This window comes from Emys orbicularis, chromosome 5 (assembly GCF_028017835.1).
Source record: "Emys orbicularis isolate rEmyOrb1 chromosome 5, rEmyOrb1.hap1, whole genome shotgun sequence".
In the NCBI taxonomy this organism is placed as follows: domain Eukaryota; kingdom Metazoa; phylum Chordata; order Testudines; family Emydidae; genus Emys; species Emys orbicularis.
Window position 1 is genome coordinate 114,651,294 of NC_088687.1, and position 18,857 is coordinate 114,670,150.

At 44.7% G+C, this 18,857-nt stretch overlaps 1 protein-coding gene across 1 annotated transcript in view; it reads left to right on the forward strand.

Annotated features, from left to right (window-relative positions):
- The window catches only part of FAM184B (family with sequence similarity 184 member B), a 96,372-nt gene that overhangs the window by 57,620 nt on the left and 19,895 nt on the right, over window positions 1-18,857 (forward strand). The window contains exons 7-11 of the mRNA XM_065404617.1: window positions 172-309; window positions 12,297-12,403; window positions 13,083-13,215; window positions 14,224-14,436; window positions 16,087-16,225. Of these exons, the coding sequence (XP_065260689.1) occupies window positions 172-309; window positions 12,297-12,403; window positions 13,083-13,215; window positions 14,224-14,436; window positions 16,087-16,225 (730 nt within the window). The remainder of the gene's footprint in view (window positions 1-171; window positions 310-12,296; window positions 12,404-13,082; window positions 13,216-14,223; window positions 14,437-16,086; window positions 16,226-18,857) is intronic.

The following is an 18,857-nucleotide window of genomic DNA, read 5'->3' on the forward strand; positions in this document are numbered from 1 at the left end:
TGCTCAACACCATATTTGCTTTTGCATCTCATTACATTTGATGTCCTGCCCAGAATAACAAATTAACTGACCTGTAACTTGCTTCTCTGGGATTACATTAAAGATAAGCAGATGGGTTTTGGGGATAGGGAAGTTTTCATCTGTTGTTGTTGTTCTCACCTGCCAACCTAGGTTTTAAGGCTTGAAGATTTTATCAGGCAAAATCAGGATATTCCCAGATACAAAGAATTTCTTCAATCTCACTCCAGAAAAAATCATGAGAGGCAACAGGAATCAGATAGCCCACACTGTGGAACTAGTGAGGTACAGGTAGGCACTGTTGATTTTATGTTGCAATTTAGGTTTCCCATCACCTTGTATCCTCCATTTCACCACTTCTAAACCATTTCACTTCCAACAGAGGGGGTGGGCCAGTAGGAGCATTAATGACTCCACTTGCTACCAATCAAAACATTCTGTCTCAGCTGGTACTTACAGACTCAAGGTGGTCATAATAAACTCTCTCTTCTTGATTTACTATAATTCAGTGTACAAAGACACAGAAAACATAGGGTTCCATTGCCCTGAATGAAGGGGAATTGCACATTCCAACATCAAACAGTTATCTTGTGGGCCTTCTACTAATTTCCTAGTGTTATGAACTAAGAATATAACTGTAATCTGAACTCCATCTAAATCCTTTTTGCTTCAATTTCTCTCTGTTTGCCTCTTGGCCACAGTACCCCTGTAAAAAGACTGCCTGTGGATGATGCATACATTTTGACATATTTCAGATGGTCTTTTTGTGGCTTCCAGGATGCCTGATGCCATACAGTGCATCTTTTGGGAAGCCAGAAGTCACAGAACTCTTTGTGCCTTTCTGTCATCCTGCAAAGATACACGTATTCTTAGTACATTCAAAGTTGAGAGGTTCTTCCTTTCCATGAAATAATGTCACTCTCAAACAATGCTTGAATATTATAGTGATAAGTGTTGATTGCTTTTGGAAATCATCAGTTGTCATAATAATTCTGTGCATTCATAGAGTACCTTCCATGCAAAGATCTCAAAGCACTCTATAAACAATAATTATTTAAGACGTACCTGAAAATAAATATTATTGTCCACATTTTACTGATGGGGAAACTGAAGCAGAGAGCCATTAAGTGACCTTCTCAAGGTCACAGAGGAAGTCTTACTGGCAATACAGGGAATGTAACCTAGGTCTCCTGACCTTCAGTCCTGTGGTGTAGCTATGACATCATTGTAATCTCAAGAGACACATAAGGAAGGCCATACTGGGTCAGACCAATGGTCCATCTAGCCCAATATCCTGTCTTCTGACAGTAGTCAATGCTTGATGCCTCAAAGGGAATGAACAGAACAGGGCAATCATTGAGTGATCCATTCCCTGTCGTCCACTCCCAGCTTCTGGCAGTCAGAGGCTAGGGACACCCAAAGCATGGGGTTGCATCCCTGACCATCTTGATTAATAACCATTGATGGACCTGTTCTCCATCAACTTCAATAATTTTTTTTAATCCAATTATAGTTTTGGCCTTCACAAAATCCCCTGGGAATAAGTTCCACAGATTGGCTGTACGTTGTGTGAAGAAGTTCCATTCACAACATTGTAAATTCATCCATTCATCTGCAAGTGCTGGCATAGAGAAAGGAATTTCCTATGGAAGGACACACAGATTCTTGATGTCACTCTGTAAATTGCTTGTCTAGAACCATCATTTCTTGGCACAATTGCCCAAGGATTGGGGTCCAATCAACTTATAATACTACCCTTTCATATGCACTGAGTATTCACAGCCAGGAAACCACCATGTACTGTATGAACAGTATTGTGTTTTGCTAAAGGCATGATTCCCAGTTGGAAACACTGAAATGGCTCAGTCTTGAGCTTCTGCCTCGAAGGTTAAGCAGTGTGCTGTCACTAATCCAGTTCTAACCTGGATACAATTTCAGACCTAAAAATAGCTGCATAAGGCACATTTGTGGTTGGGTTGACATAGTGAGAATGCTGTGCAGAGTGGAGGGAAGCATTATAATTAAATCTCACTCTGGATGCTCCTGGAAACACAATATTTATATGCCACTGAGATTTTCTAGGTAAACTAAATAAATCAAATTCTTTCCTCTTCTCGCTCTCAGAAGGAAGCACATGGGAAATGGACTAAAATAAAATTCTATAGCCTAGGCATATTTGGTCATCTCCTTAAAGCTTTAGGAGCTTCCTCCATATGTGCTAAAGTGCAGGAGCTGATATTACAAGATACATAGAATGGAAAGGCAGGAACCATCTTTTCATGTTATACGTATGGACAACATCTAGCACAATGGGGTCCCCTGATCCTTGTTCGAGGTACCTGAGGTACTGCCAGAGTACACATAATAATAATGGCAATGTGGTAACCCATCTTGGTTTGCCCCTTTAGGAATTGCCCTGAGTATTGATAGGGCGAACCTGTGACCTTAAATGAGCCTGAAATAACTTTGAAGCCAGCAAAACAACATCACATGGTAACACTATGTCACTATGTTCTGATGTTTTGTCTAACATGGTGCCATTTCGAAGCAATATCATCATATTGTGAGTGAAACGTTGCAACATCATGGTGCCCAAATTTGTCTCACTGACAGGGATGAAAGTAACTTAAAAGTCTTACCTGGCCCCCGGAAGGGGTGGGGCCTTGGTCAGAAGGGGCAGGGCTGGGGGGGGTCAGCCTCCCCCAGCTAGCCCTTCAGCATTGCCTGGCCCACATTGCCCATGGCTCCAGTGGTGATTTAAAGGGCCCGGGGCTCCAGTGGCTGCCGCGGTAGCAGCAGCCGGGAGCCCTGGGCCCTTTTAAATCACCAGGCCCCGGGGCAGCTGCTCCGGCGGCCCTGGGGCGTGGGGCAAAGGGGACAGTGACATTAAAGCGCTGCCGCGGCAGTGGTTTAAGGACCCTACCAGCAGGGCCACCGACGGGGGCGCAAAAGGGTTAGCGACGTCAAAGCGTTGCCGCGGCAGCGCTTTAACATCGGCTGTGTACGGGCCCGTACCAGCAGCCACTTCTTACCGGTACACCGTACCAGCCCGTACTGGCCCACTGTCACCTCTGCTCACTGAACACATTCTCAAATGTGGCAATTCTAATATGAATGCATCAGAAGGCAGTTTTAAGTCTTCCAAATGAATGCAGCCCCTTACAATACGGATAGCAACAAGAACATCAAATGTTCTCTGTAATCAGGTAGCTAGAACAATAAGCCAAATGCTCCTCTTTGATTCCAAGAGCAGAGCTCAGTCCCCATATTTCACTCTTCTTACAGGCACCAGAGAGAAGGAAGGTCCAGGAATTAGGGCTTTAGCTAGGACTTAGGAGACCCAAGTTCAATTTCCTACTCCACCACAGACTTCCTGTATGATCTTGTGCAAATTGATTAATCTCTCTGTGTCTCAGTTCACCATCTGTAAAATGGGGATAATAGTACTTTCCTCCTTCACAGGAGTGTTGTGAGGATAAGTACATTAAAGATTATGAGGTGTTATGATAAGGTGATGGGGACCATATAAGCCACTTAGAAAGATACAAATCTTTCACTGGTGTCTAGCTGTCTAATTTAGCCATACAAGGCATTTCTAATGCCTTCAAAACCTTGGTAGATAGGGATATCCACATGTGTAGAGAGAGCAGAATATGGCTTGAAAGAAATAAACCCATTCTTCCCAACAAAGAGATCCTAGTTATGGTTAGAAAAGGATAAGAAAAAGAAGATAAGATAAGAAAAAGAAATTTAGTGGGATGGAGCCTTTGTTTCTGGACCTCTGTCTAAGATATTAGAAATAGTGGGGTGCAGAACGTATTCCTAAGAAGAAATATTATGGTTTGTATGCCTGTCCTATTTGTATAGCTCCTCCTCCCAACTCCCTTTCTACAAAATAAAATATTTGAAATAGGAAATCCTTTTTCCATCCAATTTCCTCTTCATCCATTATTCTCTGTGACCCTACAGATTTACTGCTCAATCTGTTCCTAGTCAGTGTGAACTTAATATTACCAATGTTTTGAACCATTAGTTCCCCCTTAGAGTCTGGTAGCTTTCTAACCTGGTAAGCCCAGTTGGAGTTCAGCTGTCCCTCTTCTTTTCTTCATACTTATTTGATTCACAAAAGGAAAAAGCACCCTGGGTTTTTTAACTGGAAAATACAAAGCCTGAATCCGAACACCTCATTTGAAAATTGTAATTTGATGCTTCCTCTCAGTGGTATTTGGGCCCAGAAAAAGAAATACGCTGTGGAGTAAATTAATGTTAATACGTGTTATGCCTATCCCTACAGGAGAGCTAATATACCAGGGGTGGACAAACTTTTTGGCCTGAGGGCCACATCGGGGTTCCAAAACTGTATGGAGGGCTGGGTAGGGAAGGCTGTGCCTCCCCAAACAGCCTGGCCCCCACCCCTTATCAGCCCCCTCCCACTCCCCACCTCCTGATGCCCCCCTCAGAACCTCTGACCCATCCAAGCCCCCCTGCTTCTTGTCCCCCAACTGCTTCCTCCTGGGACCCCCGCCCCTAACCGCCCCCCCGGGACCCCACCCCCTATCCACCCCCCCCCGCTCCCTGTCCCCTGACCCCTATCCACACCCCCGCCCTCTGACAGGCCCCCTGGGACTCCCACGCCTATTCAACTGCCCCCTGCTCCCTGTCCCCTGACTGCCCCCCGGGATCCTCTGCCCCTTATCCAACTCCCCCGCTCCCCGCCCCCTTACCATGCTGCTCAGAACACCAGGACTGGCAGCCATGCCGCCCGGCCGGAGCCAGCCCCGCCATCCAGAGCGCTGGCGGCACGGCAAGCTGAGGCTGTGGGGGAGAGGGGACAGCAGGGGAGGGGCCAGGGGCTAGCCTCCCTGGCTAGGAGCTCAAGGGCCGGGCAGGACAATCCTGCAGGCCAGATGTGGCCAGCGGGCCGTAGTTTGCCCACCTCTGTAATATACCATTGACTATGGATATGTCTACATTGAGAGTTTACCCATGTCTTGGCTCATATGCATTTGTCCACATGTCAGTCAAGCCTGCTGCCAGTCCACACTGCAGAGATGCACATGTGCCATACCCTATGTAGCTGTGTCTACAATGACTATAGCTACTTGTTATTCCAAGCCTGTATTCATAGGTGTTTATCCCATAGTCCTTGGCATCCTCTCCACATGGAGCTGCTCCAGTGCTAGAACTTGTCTGTCCTTCCCCATTGCCTGTGCGGAAGTGCTTTCAGGTTGCGATACCGTAAATCAATTCTGGCTGTGCAACCTGCTCAAATTCTGTCTGTTCCAGCCTGGGGACAAGCCATGGATCTGATTGATCAGCTGCCCCTGCTTGCAGGTGAATGGTTTATGCAGTGGAGTAGACATTCGGCAAGACACTTTATGGCATTTCATGAACAGTTTCATAAACACCAATGTTGGTAGCAATGGCAAAGTGCCTGATGTGAGGGTTCTCAGGAGCTCTAGACACTACCTGTTGGGAGAAGCTGGGACCTTACTTCCTCCTAATAATATCATTATCAATGGCGTGTTGTTGTCTACCATTATTTTGGGGGACCTGATCCTAACATGGCTCATGAAACCATACCCAGACAACACTGGACCTGGCAGAAGTAGGTTCAGTTACATGCCCAGAAGTTGCAGGATGGTTGTGGAGTGTGCCTTTGGCAGGATAAAGGTCAGATGGTGCAATTTACTGACCTCTTTGGATGCCCTTATGGTCAATGCCGGTCATGTGATAGCAGTCTGCTGCACTCTCCACAACATCTGCAAGGTGAACATTTTTATGGAGTGGATGCAAGACAAGACATCATCGGTCAGGGACAATCACCAATAGTGGCTCTAACTTTTGTTGGAGGCAGGTGAACCACTGGAGAACATAAATATTTTTGAAATACTAGAATGGAAAAAAGTGCTGTTCTAGTATTTCAACTTATGCAAGGGATCCCATCAACTTATGCAAGGGAGATTTTTAGAAAACTGGCCATGGAACTGCATATCCATTGAGCAGAGAGGCTTAGTGAGCTACCAGCATGGTCCAAGAAAATTTTCTCTTCCCAGAAATCTGAGAAATCATCTGGAATTTTTATTCCATGAAAAGTTTTCAGACATCATGGTCCCAGAGGGGAATGAAATCAGGATGAAAATTAACCAAAGTTTGCATTATGAGGCACACCTCTAATGACCGTTGGCTGAAGCAGGCTAGGGAGAAGTCTGGAGCAGAAGTCAATTGTGCACAGGTTGTCGGGTAGCCAGGAGGTCAATCCATGTAAGAGGCTGTCCAGGGCAATGGTCAGATTTCTTGCAGGGGTCAATAGCTGGAAGATCCAATCCAAGGGACTGAGTCAGCGGATTAGGGATGCAAGGTAGCAGGGTAAAATCAGGCGAGGGCAGCAGGGCAACAAGGTAGGGTCAGGCAAAGCAGCAAGGCAGTCCAGGCAGCAACCAGCAGGTAATTGTGTGTTGCTCAGACACCTTCCTCTTCCTGTTGGGGCCTCAATATAGTCCAGGTACCCAATGGAGTGCTGCCTGTCCAGCCAATCAGGGACCTGGGGTGTAGTTGCTATGGGTCTGTAGGCCTTGAGCACTACGGTTATTGGTCAGGAATGGCATTTCAGTGCCCTACTGTGGTGCAGCAGCTAAGGATGATGCCAGTGTGCCTGGGTTCAATACTGGGGTCCCCCATCCCCATCAGGGTACCAAAGGAGCAGGCTTGTCTGGATGGACTCTGTGGAAGGCTCTGGCTTTTTCTGGAGGGTGCACATGATGGGTCTGGTTCCCAAAACCGCTCCTCCAGCCTGTACACTTCCCAGGCGACGAGGTACCATATCTTCCCTCTTCATATCTGTGAGTCTAAGTTTTGTGGACCAGGTATTCACCTTGGACTTGGACTGGTGGAGGGGGAAGTTGTTTTCGTTGGGAAAAAGATTGTTGGAGAAGGGTTTAAGGAGGGTGACATGGAATACAGGTTGCACCTTAAGATATCGGGGAAGTTGAAGTTTGAAGGTTACTTGGTTGATCTGCCTGCAGATCTGGTAGGGACCTAGGTACTGGTGGTCCAGTTTACGAATGGGTCTGCCTGTCTTGAGGCGCTTGGCCAATTTCCAGGGACTAGAGCGTGCACTGCTTCATTAAACCCCAGAACTTGCTGTGGGTCCCATTGTAGTGCTCTGGTAAGGTACTGTGAGTTTGGCTCCTGACAGCAATGTGGGCTGTGAGGCTGCAGGAGATGTTCCCTCTTGCAGTCTTGTGAGCTGTTCTTGAAGGGTGTGGTTTTCTGCACAAAGTTGGTCCACTGTAAAGCTTGGTTTTCCACCTGCAGGCAAGTGATCTGCTCCTGAAGGCTTAGCATCCTCTGTGGCTCTGTACCTGTGAGTTCTATACCCTTTTTGGGTAGAACAATCCTCGGTGGAGACCGACATGGTCTGAGCAAACTGTAATGCCTGGTGGCTGAGGTGGCTAAGGGGCAGTCCAGAGCAGTAGTCAAGTGTGCACAGGTTGTTGGGTAGCTGGGAGGTCAATCAGTATCAGAGGCAGTCTGGGGAAATGGCCGGGGTTCTCACAGGGGTCAGTTATCAGAAGGTGCAATCCAAGGGGCTGGGTCAGTGGGTTGGGGAGGCGAGGTGGGGCAAGGTTTCAGGGCAATAAGGTAGGGTCAGGCAGGAACCAGTAGGCAATAGTCTGTTGCTCAGACAGCTTCCTTTTCCTGTTGGGGTCTTTATGTAGTCCAGGTACCCAATGGGGTGCTGCCTGTCCATCCTATCAGGGGCCTGGGGAGTGGTTGCTGTGGGTCTGTAGGCCTTTAGCACTAAAACTGATCAGGGGTGGCCATTCAGTGCACCACCATGATGTAGCAGCTAAGGGTAACTCCTGAGAACCTGGTGAACTCAAGACCAGCGATCTGCAAATACCACTGGCTACACTGATTGCCCCAAACGTCACTTGCCTCATCAAGAGAAAAAACATCACTACCTGCTGCATGACCACAACACTACCTGCTGCATGAGCAATCATCTGAAATGGCCTATTCAGAGAGTTCAGAAGAATAAAAATGGACTTGCAATGGACATACCATCACCACAACGTGGGACAAATGTCGTCTAGCCAAAGAATACAAATGTAGCATTGCCAGGATGAATGAGTGACAGTCACAAAGAACTTTACCACTTTTTGAAGCCCCACAGACGTATAAGTGCTACCATAGGGGACAGCAATGTGGTAGCCAAAGTACATGTCTGTACCAATAACAGGATGAATGAACTAAAAGCAATGACAGTCACAATTAACGTTACCAGTTTCTGCAGCCAAATAGGCTTGTAAGCAGTAGTTGATGGGAAAACCAAGGAATATAGCCACATTACATAGTCAATCCTGGCTTTACAAAAAGCATTACTGGCAAAATTCTGCATTCATGCCTGCTAGGCCATGAATCTTATACCCTTATAGGAAGGCTTAATTGGATACAATGTATGAAACAGAGTGTTGAGTTTACTTAATTGTTTTATTTCCCCCCCTGCTGCTTGGCATCCATCTTGGGTAGTTTGTGGGGGGGGGGGAATTCTTTATGGGTGGCTGTAGTTAACCAGCTGCCACCCAGGATAAACAGTATTTTGTGGTGTTTAATTTTTTTTGCCACCTGGCATCCATCTTGGGTAGCTCATGGCAGGGCAGAGGCAGTTTGTAGGGAATGTCCCGTAGGGGAGTCGAAGTGTAGTACCCACCACCCAAGATAAACACTTGTCCTCCTGGAATCTAGCATCCTCCTGCATGAAAAAAATTATTTGTCATATCCCAAAATCCTGCCCTAATATACCAAAGAAGAAGTACTTGGCAATAATAATAGAAAACGTGATGATTGATGCTTACCAGGCTGTGGATCAGGGCCCCAGGCCAGCTCTACACTCTGTCTCCCCAGGGTGGTCCACCCCAAACAGGACCTGAGGGGATCCACCAGGACTGTCTGCTAACCCGTCCTGCTGGGGGTCCTGACTGGGAGCACCAAGTTCTATGGGCAGCTCCTGTCACGCCTGCCTCTCCTTCCTCCTGGCTCACGACAAAACCCTCTGCAATCGGGAGGAAATCATGTCAGATGCTGGGTTCTGTGCTCGGGTCGGTGCCAAGCACCATGCTGAGCTCCCCACAGCAGGGGCATGTGTGGGGCATGTGACCAGTCTGGCAGTTGGAGAACTTTGCCTTGCAGTATACGGACTTGAGGTGTTTAATCTGCTCCCAGCATGGTACCGCTGTCTGGTGGATGCCAGAAATCTTTTCATTGAGATGAATATTATGCAAGCTCCTACTAAAGTCATGGCTCTGGATCACCAGGCAACACCTGGTGTGGTTCTCCTGGCAGCTTGCATCATGCTGGGGTTCAGCCATTTTGAGATGGCCAGGCAGGAATCTGAGTTGTCAGCACAATCCCCATGCACAAAAGGGGAGAGGCCAAAATGCTGTTCAAGGGAACATAAACAGTGGGTAACTTTTGGCCCATAGAGAACAAGTGGGAGGGAACTGTGGGAGCTGAAAGGCAGGAACATACAGACAGGGAATTGTGGAAGTGACGGTGGAGGACTATGTTGTCTCAAGCGTGGTTCACCTTGTAATTGGTACACCCACATCACAAAGTGGGTGAGTACTTAGGTGGGTCAGATGGTGACACACACCCCTAAACGGGTATGCTTCCTCACATTCTACAGCCCCTAGCCTAGATGCATGTCTAAGGGCTTCCAGTGCGAATGCTAGGGGCAAAAACCTGTGGCTCAACACTCGTAAACCCAGAAGTGTAGACATCCCCATGTTATTTTGAAGGGCAATTTTATCAGCAACAGCAGTATCTAAAACCTTCAGTAAGTGCTGTCTTTCCATTACATGTGGTAAAACAGCCATGACCTCCATAGCTCACAAGTCACAATAAATGTGTTGGTTTCATCTTAGGCCTAAGTGGCCAGTTGGCCTAATCACAGACCTGAGCTGATTCACCATTTCTTTTTCAGTGAGACCTTGGGCTAAAATAGTAGCAACGTTGGAAGGTGGGTGCAGTTGGCAGGTGGATGAAGGAAGCTCGCCCAGCATCTGCCTGCACTAAGTATATTTATAGCCAGTGTGATTAGTTCCTTAGAACATTACATAAAAATGTTTAAAACATAAATAAATCACCCCATTTTAATGAATAATAATAGGGTGTGAGCCTGGATACAGTTACTCATGCAATAGTCCTTATTCATGCAAGCATTTCCCTTAAACTCAATTGGACTATATGAGTAGGTGAAGACTATTCACATGAATAAAGTTTGCAGGATTGGGCCCATGCTCTCTGCAGAGCCCAGTGTGCAGGGCCCTCCCACTCATTTTGTAACTCATGGGGGGCGTCCACACACACAGAGGGCTTGTAGGATCAGGCCCTCAGTCCTGAGCTGGAGTTCTGAAATGCAGCTTTTTGGCCCAAGTGTTCTATTTTTAGTCAGACTTTGTGATGTGGAATCTCTTATGTCAAAAGGTGTTTTTTTGGACTACACTCTTTATCTGCTCACATTATGAATGCTGTTTTTACTTCTGCTTACAAATGAAAAGACAGACGTATCCTTTGATGTGGTGCATTAAATTTACATTTGATCCTAATGAGTACATATTTTACTGGGGTAAATGAACCTGAATGCTTATTCCTAACAGTCTTTTTTAGTCTGCTCAAAATAGCTTTTATATAATTTTGCCAGTAGATGGCACTAAATGTACCGTAGATTAACTAAGTGCACAGTGTTTATTCCTGCCAGAGTGATTTTAACTGCACACATACAACTTGTGCTTCTTGCCATAATGGCACAAGGACACTAGATGGAACTAGTTTAGTTTCTATATACATTAAGTAACAAGTCTCGGTATAACTAATATTGTGTGATTTTTGTGTGTGTGATGTGTGTACCTGTCTGTTAGACACTAGACTGAGTCTACCACCTGACTTTGCATAGGCCACCCCAGTGGTTCATATAGACTGTCAGATTGTAACTTTCTTTCGCTACTGACCGCAGCTTGATTTGACCTGTCAAACTATGTGAAAAGCTCCAATATCCACATCCAGCCCCTGATCTAATCCACACATCCCCCAGTCTCCCACGATGAATATTTGAAAGATGTGGCAATGATAGAGACCTGGCCACACATCAGAGACTTGAATTTGTTTCCAACTTTCTCTATGCATGTAATGAATGGTGAGTAGGGAAGTCTGATATATATAAAAATCATCAGGGTTGATTCAATTTCCCTGTTAGATAAGCTTTCTGTCCTTGGCAGCCCTGCTAGAGAGCTTTTTTTTTTTAGCAAGACTTACTGCTCCTTGCAGCCTTCTATTGTGTCTTAAGTACAAACACTGTAATGCAGTCATGGACACAAATGGCCATGTTCCCCAGCTAAAGTACTACACATGCAGCATCAGTGATCGCAATCCAAAACGTGGACTTCTATTGCTTGAGCTAAAAGAGTATCCCCACTATCTGTAGTACTGCTAGGACTTCAGGCCTTTGTGAGACAGCAACTCGGGGGGGAGCAAATATATGATCAGAATTGATAATATATCCAGCAAGGACAGTGGGACAAATTAACACAAGCCACTATATTATATATTCTTCTCTCACCCTTGCCCTGTTAAACCAAGCCCAAAGGAGAATCAGATGCAACAGTTGTGTGCCAAGCAGCCACACATTTATAGGCAACTGGTGCCTGAATGGTGGATTTGAGCTCCTGTGAGCCTCATACACTCCTGGACAACAGTACCTAAGTGGAGGGAATACAGTGTTCTGGTTTGCACTTATGAGCACCAATGCTGTATCCATGAACTGAATGGAATGTCAGACTTAGTCCCTCTTGTGACTGGCCTATATAGGATATAAAATATCTAACTAGGGGAGAGATATGCCTCAGGTGCTAGAGACCTGTGTTGTTGGAACAGCAGGTTCTGAGTTTTGTCCCTAGTGTTGCAAATTCACAGCCATAGCAGATTCATTACCACATGCTTCATGTGATCATCACATACAAAGGAACAAAGACTACCCTGCTTTTATTTTACTCAAAGCCATAAACAAACCAGCCCCGCCACTACCAGCCCTGCCATTTATATGCAAAGTTCCTTCCTGTCCTCCACTGGTTGTTTTGCAGAGGAAATAAATTTGAATTTTTTTTTTTACAAATAGCGAATTAAAGTAACTTTACAATAGAAATAAAGAGCTTATGTTTAAACTGAAAGTGTCTCTAAAAGCAAGCTTCATACTTGCCTTTTTCTTTTAATCCCAGGATCCGTTTCTGCAGCAGAAAGACAGGTCTAAACCGCAGAGAGAAAGGGGCAAAGGCCAAGAGCCCTTAAGAGCACAGACAGGGACCAGAAATGAAGCCAAGCCACGGTACAGTGCAATCAGAGGGCTCCAGTTATAAAGTGACTTGGAATTTAGGTTTTACTTGGAGTATGTTAATGGAGACAGTAGAGGGGAGTGTCCTGAGACCCTGGGAGCTACATCCCTTCAGAGGCTTGGGGCGGTTGTGTGCTGAACCTGGGAAGGATAAGGGCACACTGAGTACTTCAGGGATGGGCCATGTGTGTCTGGGAATGGGGAGAGGTCAAGTAAATCCAGTGGGAAAGAGCTCAGCCCCTGGAGAAGGGCAGCAGGCATGCTCAGCCCTGGCAGGAAGGACTAAGCACCTAGGGAGAGGGAGCACAGTGAGACCCTGGGAGAAACTCTGCATGGAAGCTGTTGTGTGGAGTGAGGGGGTGGCCTTGCATTGCTCATTAGCACCTCCCTCTGGCCATTGCAGACATGAATGAGTGCCATGAGTGCAAAGCAACTGTAGACTATAAGCAGCTAATAAAGCTTTTCCACTTGACAAGTACTTGTAATTAGCTGATGTAAACAGAGAAAACCCAGACCACACGAAGAAGAGTAAAATGAGCATTCAGTAGTATGGAGAAAGGCAATAATATGACCAGTCTGGAAATGTCTTTATCACATTAAGTAAATTACAGGGATACGGATTTGTTGGCCTGCGAGGCTCTCCCTTTAACAACATGAGCTCTGTTTCTTTAAGGCTGGAAAATGCACGTGTCCCCAGAAGGGAAGACAGGCAGCCGTCTCTTACTTCTTTACAGAAAGAGAAGGCAAAAGAAGCAAAGGTTTTGCAGGAGGAATGGCACAACCAAAAGACGGATTTACAAGCTCAGGTACAGTGACAAAACTCTTAGTGACATTACATAGTAGATGTGCTCCTTGGCTCGTGAGACATCTGCAGCAGTGAATTTTGTCATGGTAGCTTTTCGGAAAAATCTGTTGCTAGATATTTAGAAAATGTAGCAATAAAAAAAAAAGGGAATGAGCATACAATAAATGGCCCCATTGCCCCCAAAAGAGAAAGCCGTAATTCTAGTTACTCATATGGTAAATATTATTTCTTCTGTATTTATTCGTTAGGGTGAGAGAGGGAAATCACACAACATAAGTCTAGGATGTGATGCACAGAACTCCCATTACCACTAATGGGAGTTTTGCACTAAACTCTTCATCTACCATTTCGTCAGTGGACCCTTCAATGTCACAACTCAAATGCCACTCAATTAACTGTGCTCTTGAACCTGCTCTTTGAATTGTGCCCTTCATTACTATGCAGCCTGGACAATGGGCTACCCACATGAGTGGGAGATGATTTGGGAAGATAAGAGATCAAAGCTCTGATGCTTTATTTTTTAGTAAATTACTTGATGCAGTCTAACCAGATGGTTGATGGGAAAAGGATGGTAGTGTTTCATTATATTCTTTCTGGGAGGGTATTAGCATCCCTGCAGAGCCCGCAGAATTGCTCCATTTTCCACCAGTCTAACACCTCCATCCTCAAGGTGTTCTGTGGCATCCACCATTCTGCAAGCTGGCCATGATTTTCAGAGCTAGATAAACCAGCAGGATCATCGTTGAGAGAAATAAGGGGCTCTCTCCCACCAGGAAATGAATGTCCTGTTGTTTTCATAGAGCATCACATGTTCATAAAATATAGTAAAACTGAACACACTTTCTTCAGATGAGTCTGTTTGATGCTGCGAAGCAGCTGAGTGCAGTGGTTTGTACAGTACATAGCACAGTGGGGTCCTGACTAGGGTTTGCAGGTGCTGTAGTAATACAAATAATAATTGATGAGTCTAACAGCTAACCACAGCCTAGTAATTGTACCATTGTTGAAGGTTGCTCGGCTGAAGCAAACTTTAGACCAACAAGCAAATAACTTCAAAGAATCTCTGAAGGAGCAGACGCTACAGTCCAGCAAAGAGAAAGAGAAGCTTTTGCAGGATCTTCAAGACACCATTCAACAAAGCCAGACTGTTAAAGCACAGCTGGAGGCATCACATCAGAGAGCTCTACAAATGCTAGAGAAAAGCAAAAATCAGGAACTCAAGGTAGTTTTGTACTGACATTGGTGCTGTTTATTTTTATTTTCTTACTTGGTTCAGACTTAAATCATCTTAGGGTAACTATAAGCTGAGAGATGATTCTCTAAATTAAGGTATTTCCAGTTATCCTAAAGATAGGTCAATATTATTTCAAGTAACAGGCTACCCTGCTGTTCTGATTGCTCGCGGCCCTGCTGTTGTGCTTTATTTCTTTATGTCAGTGCTTGAATATAGATCACACTGTGAATGAAATGTTTTTATAGAAATTATCTGAGCCTGGCCTCAAAAATAAGAGGAAATTCCTAAGAAATATATATTTTAAGCATATTGTTAATAGGACTCTGACTTTTTCAGGTTCATCCATAACTACATAGAATACTAATTTACAATATAATAAACTGATTATTATAATAATGTGTACAAATTAAAGAAAGTGTAAAAAAATCAATTATACAAGTGTAAAAACCACTGCTTTTAAATGTTTATGTAGATTTACCTCATTGACAAAATAATAATCAAAGTTCATACTGTGTATTGTCCTAAAGGGAGGTTTCCATTCAAGAAAAAGGTAAATTTTAAAATATCCATGTAATTGTGACATTGACTTCGTATCCATATTGCACACCGGTGGTAAATTAGCTTTTCTAGTTATAGAGTAAAACCTCAGAGTTACAAACACTTTGGGAATGGAGGTTGTTTGTAACTCTGAAATGTTCATAACTCTGAACAAAACGTTATTGGTAGTTCTTTCAAAAGTTTAAAGCTGAACATGAACTTAATACAGCTTTGAAACTTACTATGTAGAAGAAAAATGCTGCTTTTAATCATCTTAATTTAAATGAAACAAGCACAGAAACAGTTTCCTAACTTTGTCAATTTTTTTTTAAACTTTCCCTTTATATTTTTAGTAGTTTATGTTTAACATAGTACTGTCCTGTATTTGCTTTTTTTTTTTTGTCTCTGCTACTGCCTGATTGCGTATTTCCAGTTCTAAATGAGGTGTGTGGTTGACCAGTCAGTTCGTAACTCTGGTGTTCGTAACTCTGAGGTTCTACTATACATGGTATAACCATCCCAGGAGGAATTTAACTTAGACCATTTGTTTACAGATTCTGCCTTGGACACTTGGAAAACCACAATGAAGTCAGTCAGGTGGTACAGATCTAATTTAGGGGAGCATTAGGCCCTCAGAATGTCCCAATCACATAGTGCCATATACTGCAGGCTAGACTCAATCAAAATTTCACTGACAAGGGCATGTTTTTTTTGTCCAAGTATGGACCAAGTAAGGACTGCAAGTTTTGGCCAATATATACTAATAATCAATAATGATGAGGCCTTACTGGAAGCTGAAGAAAAATTACCTTTCTAATGACTAATAGTACAATCTTCAACATTTGTGTTTCACAGTTGATACAAACATTGAGAACCTCTCAAATTCTACTATAAGAAGTCTGGAAAACTTCTTCTGTTCCTTTGTTGCTTGGTTTTATTTTTTCTTGAGTCTTCTGCTAATCTTGTGTTGATGAAATATCAACATTTGGTGACGTTGCAAATTAAATATGCTGTGCATATGAAGGGTCTGATTCACCTTGCATTAAAGCAGGAGTAGCAAAGTGGTGAATTAGGCCCAAAATATATTTATCTTGCTTGCAGGAGGCAGAAGAACATTTGAAGAAAAAATATGATGACAGCATCAAAATCCAACATCAGTCTCACAGATTGGAAGAGAAGGCAAAGGAAGAATTACAGGGTGAACTTGAACGGATACAAAAACAGCAAGCTGCATTGATAGGTATAACGAGCCACGTGTCACACAGAGCGTCCTACTTCATTATAATTTGAGAAATGCTCTGGTCATTCCATGGATTCCATGCCCTGCAAACCCAGCTCTTTGTCAGCTCCTGCTGTATTTCCCAAAGTTTTAGCCATACATTCTTATTGTTAACTTAGCTCCTAGTTGTCAGTGGCCTGTTTAACAAAGCTGCCTTTGCAGACACAGCAAATCAGTACACGATAGCTGGAAATTTGTGGGATTTCCTTTGTTTCTTTTACATCAGGAATGATCAGCCGTGGGACAAGTGTGTCCCACTGAGTTCTATGATGCTGCCAATGGCAGCCTTCATCATACTGTCTGTGATCTGCAAATATCTCAGCCTAAAATGCTCAGGTCTAGATGCAGCATTGCGTGCTGGGACCTGTGGTCTCTTTGCACAACACCTTAAAGCTAAGAGGCTTCATTTGATCCCCTTTCTGCAAATTAAGCACATTCCCCGTAGGGTGACCAGAGGGCAAGTGTGAAAAATTGGGACAGGGGTGAAGGATAATAGGTGCCTATATAAGAAAAGGCCCCCAAAATCGAGACTGTCTCTATAAAATCGGGCCATCCGGTCAGCCCCCAGGTTCATGGCAAATTGCCAGCATAGCCCTCACTTGAGTAAAGTCTGAACACTCCTGATTACACTTTAGTCTTTTCTTTTGCGATTGCTTCAGTCTTGATTGTTTCTAGCCAGTGTGATTTACCTGGTACTGGGTCATAAGTAAAGTGTTTGGGGTTTTTTTTTTCACCTGGCAAGAAAGTGGGGGAAAAGTGAGGCTGAATGATGCAAATGTTATCATTTTTACTTTTAAAAAAGCAATACTTGTGGGGAGCACACTATTTTAATTACCATTAAGTTGTTTGTCATGTGAAATCATAAGAAAAATCAATATATTTCATTGTATAATAAAATTATGTAGACCCATTTAACAATAACTAACTAGTAGCCTAAAGCCATTAAAAAATGGACACTCTACAGGTGGGACAAAGTGATGCACAGGTCTCCTGCTGGCCCTCTGTAAAGTGACGAATCTCACTCAGAGGTGAAAGAAGAGTAGCAGAAAAAGTGAAGCCTGTAGGAGTACTCACATGCTAGGAGTTAAGCACAGGCTTTGCTGAACAAGGGCCAAAAAGAGGAACCAAGCCTGTGTGAAGTAAAAAACTACTTATTCATTTGCAGAAATATGAAAAAAAAGTGGTGTTAGAAAATCAGCTTTTCACTTGATATTGGTAGCTGGCTGTACAGAAAAGAGAAGGTGGGAAGTCAGAAATGTGTGTAAGAACCTTATGTGAGATTCTAATTTGGTTACTAAGGAGGTGTTAAATTCAAAGAAAAAGGATCCATCTTTACCATTCCCTAGGAAGTGTTCCAGACTATTCCAGCTCACTATTAAAGGGGCTTTATTGTTGAAAAAAAGAATTATATGAATATTCTTAAAGATACCATCCCCTGCAACCACAGCTGGAAAAATAAAATCAAATGTAAGTTTAAGCTTTAGGCAATTTGAGGTTAAAAGATTAATATTTCATTTACTTTCCAGGGTACCCTAAAAACTAATCATGACAATAATACATTCTGTATAAACACCTCTCATATTTTAGAGAACTGTTCATAGATTTACATGCTGGTTGACTTTATTTTAGTGTAATGTACACAGAAATATCTCTTAATGTACCTCTCCAATATGAAGTAAAATAAAGAATAGGCCAAATTCTACCCACTAATGCAACACCATTGATTTTTAAGGATTTTGAGTGATTTGAGTTGGCTGTGGTGCAGACCAGAATTCCTGTAGAGCTCAGCGATACAGTATGTCCGCTCCTGCTCTGATCTGCTTCCCCCTTCCCCCTCCCGGCCCCCCAGCCTGGTCCCACTATGCCTCCTATGCCAGGGACTATGGTTGGTATAGAGACATTTACGTCAGCCCTATACTGCTCCTACTACATGTGGGGCTCCTTTACAATCCTCTATGCACCACCAGTATTACATAAAGGGGACTGGGCAGGTGCATTCATAGATTTTTAAGGCCAGAAGAGACCACCATGATCATCAGTCTGAACTGCTGCATAACAAAGGTTATAGAACATCCGGCCTGCGGGACCATCCTGCCCGGCCCCTGAGCTCCCAGCTGGGGAGGCTAGACCATGGCCCCTCCCCTGCTGCCCCCCCACAGCCTTAGCTCGCTGCGCTGCCAGGGCTCTGGCCTGCCGCTCCTGCTGGGCAGCACGGTGGCGTGGCTGGCTCCGGCATGGTAAGGGGGCAGGGAATGGGGGGGTACTGGGGGGCAGTCAGGGGACAGGGAGCAGTTGGATGGGGCAGAGGTTCTGGGTGTGTGTGTCAGGGAATGGGGAACGGGGGGGCTGGATAGGCGTGGGAGTCCCGGGGGGCCTGTCAGAGGTCGGGGGTGTGGATAGGAGTTGGGGAAGTCAGGGGACATGGAGCAGGGGGGGTTGGATGGGTCAGGGGTTCTGGGGTTCTGGGGGGGGCAGGGGTCAGGGGTTCTGGGGGGGGCAGTCAGGGGACAGGGAGCAGGGGGCGGTTGGATAGGCGTGGGAGTCCTGGGGGGCCTGTCAGGGGTTGGGGGTGTGGATAGGGGTCGGGACAGTC